Source organism: Channa argus, chromosome 12, assembly GCF_033026475.1.
Source record: "Channa argus isolate prfri chromosome 12, Channa argus male v1.0, whole genome shotgun sequence".
NCBI classification, from domain to species: Eukaryota; Metazoa; Chordata; class Actinopteri; order Anabantiformes; family Channidae; genus Channa; species Channa argus.
The window spans coordinates 18,107,501-18,119,791 of record NC_090208.1 but is presented as its reverse complement, the minus strand read 5'-3'; the positions used below and the strand labels follow the sequence as shown (position 1 = coordinate 18,119,791).

General features: G+C 37.2%; 1 protein-coding gene across 13 annotated transcripts in view; it reads right to left on the bottom strand.

Annotated features, from left to right (window-relative positions):
• si:ch211-200p22.4 (phosphatidylinositol-binding clathrin assembly protein) overlaps nucleotides 1–12,291 on the bottom strand; it is a 75,106-nt gene that overhangs the window by 22,729 nt on the left and 40,086 nt on the right. For 3 of the 13 annotated variants that reach the window (XM_067523494.1, XM_067523482.1, XM_067523485.1), the window contains exons 8-14: nucleotides 10,917–10,958; nucleotides 8,517–8,537; nucleotides 6,683–6,768; nucleotides 6,443–6,566; nucleotides 5,533–5,553; nucleotides 1,677–1,843; nucleotides 339–439 (exon numbers count right to left, since the gene is read on the bottom strand). In XM_067523494.1, coding sequence (XP_067379595.1) covers nucleotides 339–439; nucleotides 1,677–1,843; nucleotides 5,533–5,553; nucleotides 6,443–6,566; nucleotides 6,683–6,768; nucleotides 8,517–8,537; nucleotides 10,917–10,958 — 562 coding nt within the window. The remainder of the gene's footprint in view (nucleotides 1–338; nucleotides 440–1,676; nucleotides 1,844–5,532; nucleotides 5,554–6,442; nucleotides 6,567–6,682; nucleotides 6,769–8,516; nucleotides 8,538–10,916; nucleotides 10,959–12,291) is intronic. The other 10 variants (XM_067523495.1, XM_067523486.1, XM_067523484.1 and 7 more) reach the window with 9 other exon arrangements.

The following is a 12,291-nucleotide window of genomic DNA, read 5'->3' as shown; positions in this document are numbered from 1 at the left end:
TTACACTTAAAACACCTGCACTCAAAACTTATTTGACGGCGTCTCTTCACAAGACACCAGCTGGGTCATGCAACATTAGTTACTGAAGATTGAAGGGACAGAGTGATGGTTGGTGGATGGATGGTTTTCATAAAAAGACAAATGGGCTGGCAGATGGACGGGCAGACAGGTGAATGACTGGCCAGAGGGAATATTTGAGAAATAAATTCATTTTTGTGTGTGTGGGAAGGTAGATGGCGTTTTCGCATCTGTGTGTCCCTGCTGCTGCCTTGATATATGTAAATGCAAAGTGCATTTGTGTAAGCGTGTAATGTGTGTATGTGGGTAGGTAAGCTTACCTCCCCAGGCACTGTTGGCAGTGGAGATGGAAGGAGTGCTCTGCACAGCGGGGATGAAGGCCGGCTGAAGATCAAACAGGTCACTGTTCAGATTGGGCACACTGCAAAAGAGTGGAAAGAGAGGGAAGGAAAGAGGGATAATTGGGGGGGCGGGGGGGGTAAAGAGAGTGATGGGAAGAAAGGAATAGCAATCAAGTGAATACGTCAGGGAGAGATAAAGAGAAACAGAATAGAGAAAGACAGATGGAGATAGAGCATTAATATTTAATTAATCACACATAAATAGCTAAATCCACCAATAAAAATGTTCTTTTGTCACAGATAGGGATCAATCCTTGCTCTCTACAGGGCTGTAAAAACTTCCACAAAGCAGTAAAACAGTTAGAAGCAGTAAATTCAGGTTGTATTACGTTGTGTGCATGTTGAGTATAAATTCTGTTCTGATTATCAAGAATAAATACTATTAGTGCAACTTCTCCACAGCTGGAGTCAGTCGAGATGAAATACACTGATTTGCTTTGTTGGGGTTGGTATCTAAAGCATTGTACAGAGCTTTAAAGGCAAAATTACTTTAGATATAGTACATTTTAAGAGAAGATGGTTAAAATTTAACCACCAAGTCTTTTGTTTATTAGTTTGCACTGTTTTGCATATTATAATCATTCTTCCCAAGCTTTAAAAGCTGTCATTTAACGCTTTGCTTATTTTAATGAGGAGCAGAGCTGAAATATACTTTCACCTTTGTTATGATTTACTTGACATGTTTAATTATATGTCAAGGACGAGTAATTGCTGTCTTTTATCATCGGCTGTGATAAAGGTTTGTGTTCAATTTTTAATATGTCGATTTTTATATTAATTGCATATGCAGATATAATAGATTTCTTGGCCATCTGAAGGAAGTATACACTAGTAAAAGGAACATAAAATATTTGTATCTATATATTTTCAAGTTCATAAGGTGAACTTTATAAACATTAAGCTGAAAAAAATAGCTTTTAGTCATTTAAGTCCGGAACTTAACTTAAACTGCATTTTGCTCACCAGCAACTTCTGAGACATTTCTTTAGCTCTTATTCACCTATGCTCAGCAGACGACATGCAGTTATTTTATAAGAGGCTTTTTACTTAACATGTATAAGAGATCTGACACCAAACAAAAAACCTAAACTGTAAGTCATACAACAATGAGATAAGACACTAAAATGGTCTGTATAGCTGAGGGGATATGCAAAAGTGAGTGATTATAATCTGTGTTTATGTCACTATGAGTGATCTCTTTCACATTCACATAGTCATTTAGGCTGTTGATAATACAAAAATATTGATGAAACACACTTCAGTTGTGAGTGTTTGTGCATTTCTTTGAACCTGTTGGCAGACAGCGTGGAGCTAAACAACTCTGGGGTTTGTGCGATGTGGTTGTTGTTGATGCTGCCTATCGACTGGCTGCTCGGGGAGGCAGAGGGTGGAGTCTGCATGCTGATCTCCTTCAGGCGCTGGTCCTAGAGAACACGTGGATAGGTGTGCGTACAAACAAATGACAAACAAGAAAAAAACAAAAAAAGACAGAAAAAATATGACGGTATGATCAGGTGAAGTCATTTCCTATGAAAATTGAGTTCTTTTCCCCACAAAGTCCAAATCCTGGAAAAGGCAAACTTCCTCTTATGAACACATACACACATAAAAGTGTGCCAAAAGACAAACGCATATAAATACACTGAAATAGAAAAAGACCACAAAACAAAATCCATTTCTAGCATTCATAGGGATCTATTTAATGCCAGCTGTATGCCTGTAATGCCTTGTGGTCTGTACTAAACTTTTTTGTGGTTTTGAGATCCTCATTAACCAATTTTTTAAAATGCAGAATGTGCAGTTTTTATGAGTAAAAAGAAAAAATGATAAGTTGAATTTCTGTGCTTTGTACGGTTATTCTACAAATTTTTCTACAAAATGTGAAAATGTATGAAAATGTATGGTAATTCCTGAAAAATAGGGGCCAAAGTTATTTAGCAACTTAACGTGGAAGAGGACAGCACAGGTGGTAAAGTTCAGGCAGATTAAAAACACTTCGTGTACTGACCAGGACTGAAAATTTCATCTGAAAAAAGTAACTAAAGTTGTAAATTAAATGTAGTGGATAAGTGGCGTAAAAGTAGCCTAAAGAGGAAAAAGTCCACTCCACTTAAAACTGCACTTAAGTACAGATTTGTAATACCACCTCGGGTTAGTGGTAAAAACACAGAAATAAACTCACTGTCTGAGTTTTCTGTGTTATACTAAAAATTCAGCCTATTTCAAACAGTATTTGACCCTGTACTGCTGAGACCCATGTGCAGGTGAAATGCAGACTCCTTTTCTGCTGTGACACATATACTGACTTCAGCAAAGTTACAAACCTGCAAAAAAGCAAAACTGAAAAAAGTCAAATGCAAAACAACAAAAGCTTTTGAATTCTTCTTTGTTTGCAATTGATTCAATGTAATTAAAAAAACCAAACAAGATATGCAGCCTTATGTAAGTGTACCTGGAGATCCCATTTATATAGCACAAAATACTTAATGATTACTGGTTAACCGTGCTTTGCACCTTCAGGTCTGACTGCTCTCATTTTAGAAACAACTGGATTACAAAGCGCAACTAGCAGACATTATTTAACTTGATGATCCCTGGTCAACAATCTAGCACTGTAAAGGTGTTCCTGCACATTATGAGTTTCTCCCCACCTCCCCTAGACTTTCATTTCTTGCTTGAATTTCAACATATTGCCTCAGGGTCAGTATGATGCCTGCTGGTAACAGCAGGGAAATCTGACTGTCAACAACTTCCCACCACAGTGTGATTTTAAATTATTCTGTATGACAAGTTTTAATGGAAAATGACAGCAGGTCTAAATCTATAAATCAAATAAAGTGTGTAGTATACAGTTAGTAACCCACACAGATTTTCAAAACACTTTCTTTGGATGTTGAACATGCAAAATAAAGTTCTTGTACAGCTACACTATATACTATTTTGTATCACTTGTATTGCTGATTTTCTATAATTCTTGTGGTTGAATTGTTAATTTTTTTGATATTTTCATCTGCAAGGATTTCATGCTGGATGGACTTTCGCTGCTGGAATGAATTAACTGCTCTACAAGGATTAATATGTTTGTTACTGTTTGGAAACATGTATAGTTTTTTTGTACAAAAGTAAAGGTTTGTAGTATGGGTGGCCACAGTTGGAATGAAAATTCAGTCTCTCTATCCCATTGTCTATTTTAATTCATGCATGGACACAGATAACACAATGTAAAGGCCTGGAAAATATCCAATTCACTTTACAACTCCATCTACTTTTAAAGGATTTTAAACTTAAAGCAGTTTAATAAACAGAATTCCCTGTTGTAGCAGCCTCAGCCTGAGCTGAGTCCTTTTATATTCTGACCGTGTAGCAAGGAACAAATGGAAAATGCTGTTATTGTTTGGGCTAAGGCCCCAGCTCGCCAGTAGCTGTGTGTAAGTGTTTTTCTATGCAAGTATATGTGTGTTGAGTCCATATGGACACCAGAGCATGCAGACAGCTGGACGAATATTTCGACGACCTCTGCTAACCCCAGCTTCCTCACTCTCTCTCTTACTCCGTTATGTTCTCTCTCTCTCTCTCACACACACACACACACACACACACACACACACACACATTATTTTCGCTCTTCTTCCTAACTAAACCCAAAGGTAATCGGTGGACCTTGGCAGAAACAGGGCAACCAAGGGCACAGAGTAAAGAGAGCGCTAAAATCCAATCAACTGTGCACACAAACAAACACATCAAGACACACTGGCAGCACATACTGCACTTAATCTGCTGGAATATACATGCTTCATATATCAACAAAGTTCAAAGCTATACTGGAAACACTACTAAATGCGTACTGTATCTACTCTGCTAGGATGTAAGCATACTTAAAACGCACGCACACACACATACACACAGAGCTGTTGTGTGTGTGTTTTGTAGCTTCACTGCTCTTACTCAATTACAGTTTGCTGTAAGCAGGACTCCCAGGGCTGGAGCAAGAAATGTCAACACATTTTACACTTGACTTTTCTATTGCTCAGCTCACCACTGGGACTTCTGGCCTTTATCCTCAACTGGAGTTCAGAACTCACCAAACAGCAAAATGGCTGTGCAAATACATCAACACCCCAGCCAGTATTATATATACATTTTTGTATCATTTGTCAAGGAACGTGTGTGTTGCTGTAGATTTGCATTTTTCCCCCCTTTCTGTAAGCGCAGTTAGAGCACGGACTTGAATCTAGGGCAATGATTGCAGTTACACTTGTCATTTTGAGCTGGCTTTTTAAAGTGATTCTTTAGTTCAGAGGATCAAACTACAACTACACTTCTGTTCTGCATATAATATAGTTTGCAGTGTCTTATTTTCAGAGTTTAATAGCAACCAAAATCTGAACTTGGTATAGCCAGTAAATTAAATTCTGCAGGAAGACTGGAAAATGCATAGTTAAACATAGCAAAATTAACATTTTACGAAATTACAACTATGTGTAAAACATAAAATAAAACAGAAGGCAATGATTTGCAAATCTCATCAACCTATATTTTATTGACAATAGAACACAAACAACATATAGGCTGTTGAAATGGACATTTTACGAAAAAGTATTAGCTCATTTTGAATTTATTGGCAGTAATACATGAGATTTGCAACTCATTGCGTTCTGTTTTTATTCACATTTTACACATCAGCCCAACCATTTTTAAAAATTGGGCTTGTTATTTGCATATCAAGACCTGATAACAATGCTGACAGATTAAAGATAAATAAGGAATGGTTGTGTTAATTAGGGTTGTTGCGATGCCAAAAATGTAATAGTCGATACCAATACCACTGAAAATCCAAGATTCTCAATACCTGTATATTGATTATATGACAAAAATAAACCGATGTAATGAATGTAATACAGCATTAGCTTTTCTATTCTATTCCAGCAGCAATGATGGGATGGAGCCTTCAACTAATAAAAAGTAATTCATGTAATTAAATACAAAACATAAAGTGTGTCAAATATAATCAACTTTTTTTGTGGTAGTGTTTTCACTGCATTTTATGTCATATTTTCTATGCCTTTGAAAAGCTTGGTTGGCTCAGTGTGTGTGTGTTTTTGTGGACACCTACCTGTCCTGCGTAACATCGTAACTATGAATAAGCGAAAAGAAAATTAGGAGATCTTAGGAAAAACGTTATGGCTTTCAGAAGACCACAGAAGCTGCAGCATACAGTGTGCTAACATACACGCATGTGTATGCACACTCAGACACACACATTGCTATGGGGTACTGCATATGTTAGGAGGCTGAACAGTACTGCCAGTAGCTCGCTTACTATCAAACGTTTTAAGTAGCACACAGCTCACATTATGAACTCTAACTTTGTTAGTTTAAACAAGCTAACGTTAGCCTTTGTGAATGTTTGCAGCTTTTGCAATTCACAAACAATAACGGCAGCATTTAATTTCAATGCCGTGTTAATAGCCTAGTACACTAGGGCGTGCAGGATAAAGTCCAGATAAGGTCGGGTGTGTATCACACTGAAATTTGCAATCTCACATACAAATCCATACAAATTCACGAGAATTTAAGAATTCAAGTGAATGTGTGAAAGGGGCTTGTGAAATGCTTTGTTAAGTCTAGAGTTGTTTTATCATTTCATTCTGAGGCATCGTTTGTCTAGAGGCTTTTGAAAACCACTAGCATCACATTGTCAAAACTTTATCAATTAGGTACCGTTCACGCAACATCCCTAGTGTTAATTGTAACTGCATAATAGACAGTTAGTGTAAATTATAATCCAGACACAAATCCTATATTCATACTAGTTGAATAAAAAGAATAAAATTTAAAAAAAAAGCTATTTTTATATTAAATCCTTTCTCTTTGTTGCATCAATCGAGAGCTGCTTGAGCCAGAGTAAGAGGGGCAGTAAAATGTGACAGCAGTAACTATTAGACCTTCTGCTGCAGCTGGCATTTATGAATCTGACCGACTGATTAAGAGGTGACTTAGTATGAAAGTATTACATCTGTTACCTTTAGAGCCTGCAGTCTGGCCTGTTCCTCCTCCAAGGCCTGCTGCTTCTCTTTCTCATCCATGCGGCTGAAGGACATGCCGGTGGAGGAGAGAGATGAGACGGCACTGGACAAAGTGGATGCTCTGTGAGACAGAATGCAAATGTATACATTTCTTATTTTTCCTTTTTTTTGTATTGTGTATAGGGTGTGATGTTTTGGGAAAACCTGATATAACTGACAGGCAATTAACTTGTCTACCTGGTGTCTGCATTCAACTCCTTGGTCTTCTTTCCCTCCAGAGAGGCCAGGTGCTGCTCTAAAGCCTCCAGGAGGCTGCTGGGAGCCTGTGAGAGAAAATGAGTATGAGGAAAATCCAGGAGACAAAGAAATTCAGTAATCCAACTGAACTTTTTCAAAATCACTCTCTTTGTTTCTCTCATGTGCACAAAACAGACCCGCCCACGAACACAGCACCCAGAGTTAGTTGGTCTCACAGGAAGGTAACACAGTGCATCAGGCTCCAAGAATAGCCATGGCAACATGCAGCAAACACTCGCTGTTAGCAGGAGACTCAAAGGGGAGACAGAACAAAGAAGGCTGAATAACAAAGAGCAAGGAAAAAGCTGGAGAGCAGAGGAGAGGTTGTTCCACTTCTTCTCCTGACTTTACATGAGTAGAGGGAAATATTTTCTTTACTGCTTCTTTAATTTTTTTTCCCCCATTTAACTTCCCTTTGTTGCGTTTTGCCTCTGTCTTGCTTATCTTGCATTGTCTCTTGCACTGAGAGGTCCTGTCATTACTACACAATGAGTGTCGGGATGCACTCTGTACCTCTGACTCATCAGTGTCTCTCCAGTAGTTTAACCAAATATCTGCATATTTATTCCACTTGAGACAGTGATTACACTTTAATCTTTACACCTTTTCTTAATTGCTTAACTAGAAAAGTCTAAAATGTTCTTTGTTGTAGGATGACACAAGGCAGCAGCTCAACATTTGAGCTCAACTTCTAGATGAGTTAGTGAATAGGTTACTTGGATATTGTTGCTACGCTACTAAAAATAAAAAATAAAACTTATTCTGCAAAATTAAGTTCAACTTCAGTTGTTTATATTGCACAAAACAATGTCCTCTGTGCTTGTTAAGTGCCTCATTAATGCCGAAAACCCAACAGAAAAAATACAAAAAAAAGAGCCCAAAAGCAATCCAGACAGTTGCATTATCAGTTGTATAGTAAAGCAGTTCTCTTAAACATGTCTGCAACTTGACAAAGAAGAAATAAGCTCTTTTCTGGCTGAGGAAAGGAAATTCCTCCACTGTGAAAATATGACAACGTCATGTCTGTCTCCCTGTCCACAAAAATGCAGTGTGCTGTCAATTGGGCTGCAGACATGCACGCAAACACACACACACACACACACATCTTGGGGAGTGTGTTTTGGCTTCAGAGTCCTTCGCGGCTGGCAAAATTGTGGGTTCTTGCCAAACTGTCGCCTGGCTGTTAAAGAAAGAGCTTCTCGGAGAAAAGAGAGACCCCATTTTTAACTGTCAGTGAGTTTGAATAGGTGAAAAGAAGCCCAGTCAATATTAGCTCTGATACACACAATCACTACAAGGGATGTCCGTTTCTCCTCATCTTTTAACTGCCTTCCTCTAGATGTATTGTCAGCATACATCTTACCTAAAAATTTTTAGTCTTGGTCCAACTTCTCATCACAGAAATAAAGTATATAGACAGAAAATCCCTTCTTTCTCCTCTCTCATATTACAATTATTACACGGTCAGTCACTATTAAAGCACCTCTGCCATGCAGAAGCAATCATGTCGTGCATGACAAATATGAAATAAACAACATCTAGGGAGGGCATGGAATTTAAATGAGCAAGTCGAAACCTGGCACAGGGATTTTTTTTCATGCAGATGAAGAGGGAGGGTCGGAGGGGTGATGCCTCATTTTCTATTCATGAGGTTTTGTGGCCTTTTGCTTGTCGTGTCTGAAGCCACACACACATATAAGCAAGTATGATGTTCATGCAGGGTGTTAAGAAGGTTTGAGGGGGTAAGCAATACAGTATCCAATCCACCACCTACAATGTATGATCCTTTTGTTTTCTGTGAGAGCGGAGGGAGAAAAAAAAACGTCTATTTAAAGACTGCTGTAAACTGTGCACTTTTACTATGAGTTTAACACCCACACATTCAATCCCCATGCTGTTAACTTCCAGCTTTACAGTCTGTAATGATTTTTTCTAATGCATGATCAAGGTCACGCTCCACTGTGGCTATAAAACCTCAGAGTTGTGTGTCTCTGTGTGGGGGAATTTAAAATATTTCCTGAGGAAGAAAAAAAAACCCAAGTTGCCACTTGCGTACATGCAAGAATACCTGTAGTTTATTACACTGTAAATGTAGTTAAAGCTGCAACAAATAATTGTTTTCGTTGTTGAAGATATTTGCAATTTTCTTAATGTTTCTTTACCTTTGGACACCAATGAAGAAATTTATCCGGTATTTATACCGGAACATCATGTGACATGACATTAGGTATGCACCAGGCACAACACAGATATGGCTAATTTAATTGCAGCACTACTATACGCATTATTCTGATTAGTCATTTAAAAGAAATCCTAAATAAATAAAACTGAGTGCTATTGGCTTTGCGAGGCACTCAAGCACAGATGCTTTGGACTAAATGCTAAAGTTATGGTACAGTAACATGATAAAAATACAGATAAAAGCTTTATTTTAACATGTTAACATGCTAACATTTGTAATTTGCAGTTATGGCTAATTGAACATGTTGTACAAACCGTTTGGTTTGTTAATTTATTTCTCCAAAACCACACGGATAATCAGATATGTTGAGTTATTTTTCTGTCAAATTGTAACCTCAATCAAAATTTGTTTTTTTTCAAGGGACATTTTCAAATATTCTATTACTCAAGCTTCTGGGTTGTAAAGATTTGTAATATATGACAAGATATCAGTGTTTTGTTGTAACGCATTACTCATAACCAGTTACTGCTATATTAGTTTTCCTAGTAACAAGCAGTGTAAAAAGATGAAAAATAAAATTTCAGTAGCAATATTACAATTACTGCTTCCAAAAAACAACTCGTTACAACATTACTTTTGTTGTCACCACCATAAAGATTGATCTGAAATCATACTGATCACGCTTGTATATTTCAATATTAGTAGCATCATAAGAAGCTTGGAAGATGGAAGTGTCTACATTCAGCAGCTGAAAATATTCCTATTTGATTTGTCAGGACAAAAGGAGATTGCAACATTACTGTAAAATATAAATTGTGTGCAGGCAGCAGTAAGACTCTTTCCACTGCAAAAACATGACATCAAACCTCTTAAAGCCCTTATTAAGATAAAACAATGTAAAGCTTATGGAAATGCAACCCGACTGCAGAGGATGGCTGTAGCCCTTCATTGTTTATTCAACTAAAACTGGATTTTAATAGTCAGCTATGACAGGGAACAAAGAACTGGATTGACTCTCCATCCGACTTTTAGAGCCCAACCATTTGGAAACTTAACATATTGAGTAATGTAATGCCTTGCTTTTGAGAGAGGGTAATAAGAAAAGAGAAATTAATACATTTTGATTAATTTTATGTAATTTCTTTTTTTTTTGTCCTTTCAGCTTATCCTGTGAGTTCAGGGTCTCCAGGATCATTTGTCCGCATGTTGACAGTTTTTACGCCGGATGCCCTTCCTGACACGACCCCCCCTTGCTTGCGACCGGCACTGCATGGCTGGGGATGGGCTGTTAAGGGGTTCAGTGTCTTGCCCAAGGACACTTCGACACTTTGATTTTAAAAGCTTTTAGGTTTTCAGCTTGATGTGTGCCAGTCTGCCTTTCATCCCTTCAGCTTTCTTTGAATTCAAAAATGGGTAAAAAACAAACAAAACAAAAAAAAAAAACATATTCTTCTTGACAAAAGCAAAGTTTATGTCAATGTAGCGTTAGTATGTTGTTTTCAAGCCCTTTGATGCTGGGCTTTTGTTTTTTGTAGATTCAAGCTTATTGCTCAGGGTTTTCAAATCCACGTGACTGAACCTGCCTTAGGCTGCTGATGGTGGTGTTTTAGCAGGCCAACTTCACATACCTCAGCCTGTTTGTTGAATCTTTAAGGAGCATTTAGAAGTGAAAGAGAAAGCAGGAAAGCAAAATCAATCAAACCAGAGAGGAGGTGTCTCAAATAGACTCATGTTAGATGAGATTGTGGTTCGAAATAAAAATGAGTCAAGATTGAAAGGGAGAAAATTATTAAAGAGATGGTAAAAGGGTAAACAAAGATATATGAATGGATGAAAAAATGTGAATTTATGATTAAAAGAATAGAGAGACCAATGAAACCACATGTAGTGCCCAAGGTTGAACAAAGGAAATATGGAAAGAGAAAGCTAGAAAAGTAGAGTGAGCAGCAGAAAAACAGAGTAGAGAAAGTGGAAGGTGAGATGTACACTGACCTGTGAGAGATCTGGGATGTCACCCTGATCTATTCCAATTTGCTGTCATAAAAAAAAATAAATAAATCAAACAAATTCACAAAATAAAAAGGGAGGTGGGTAGGTGGGTAAAATGGAGAACAAAAAAAAATAATAATAATAATAATAAGGAGAAGGGGAGGGTCCATTTGAAAAAAAGATGAGAAAAACAAACAAACAAACAAAAAAAAACAGGGGAATCATTACTTCATGCAGTGGCAGTGTCAACATAAATGACAACAGAAATAAACAAGAAAGCGATTTCAACATGTGGATTGGCAATTTGACTGACCAATCCTCACAGTGAATGACAATGATGATTACACAGTGAAAAATGTCTGATCTGAGGGAGAGTAGGCATGATCATGAATCATGATATGACTACAAACATTTATAAAAGGACAGCTCCACTAAAAAACATCTCCAGACTAACTTACAACTAGACAAATAACATTTGACTTGTTTTAGACACAGATAAAGAACATTAAGTCCTTCACTCTTGAAGAATCAACATGACCCTAGTTTTTCTGTCCAAGTAAGTGTTTAAATAATGAGCAAACACATAAAATAGAGGCTGATAAAAGTGCTCTCCGCTACTTTGAAAATGTCATATTAGACCTTGAGCTTCAGTCTAAATCATCACTTCAGTTAAAAAAAATTGTACAGGAACAATATAAAAGAAGACCCCCATTTAAAGAGCAGTTTTCTTGATTCTGTGTGCTGTCATTCTGATACAAAACCCATATCTAATCAAACAATGAAGGCCTTATGGTCATGGCTTATGGTCTCAGTGCTGGTTATTTTTCATTACATTGACTCTCTGCCTCTACTGACACATTCAGTAAAGATTATCTACACTTATTCATAGCTCATTTTTTGATGCAAGAGAGTCCGTTTTCTAACCAGAAATCTTAAACAACTTATTAAGGTGCAATAATCTGTTTTGATTCTGCATCTCTGGAGGCTGAAATATAATACACTCATAAATTAACAAGCAGGGAAGGAAAAAATGTATTTAACCAGTTATAATTATATGATTAGATTGCATTTGGTTTATATAATGGATGAATATTTTTAACTTATTAAACTGCTCATATAAATCTGTTTTTTCAATTTTTGGAGGGCCAGACAGCAACATGGGTAAAGGTACTGTCTACTTCTGAAATACTTGCAGATTGTAAAAGTTCTATATTGTGCTGTTATCCTGTGAGCAGAACAGCAGGCGGTGAAAAGTTACGCACATGTATAGAATATAGAGAATTTGTTATTATTGCAATGTGTTCATGTGGTTTTAAGACAGATTTTGTTGAGCTGGCATGTCTTTAAAAAGTTCTCTATTTGAGAATACAATAATCTT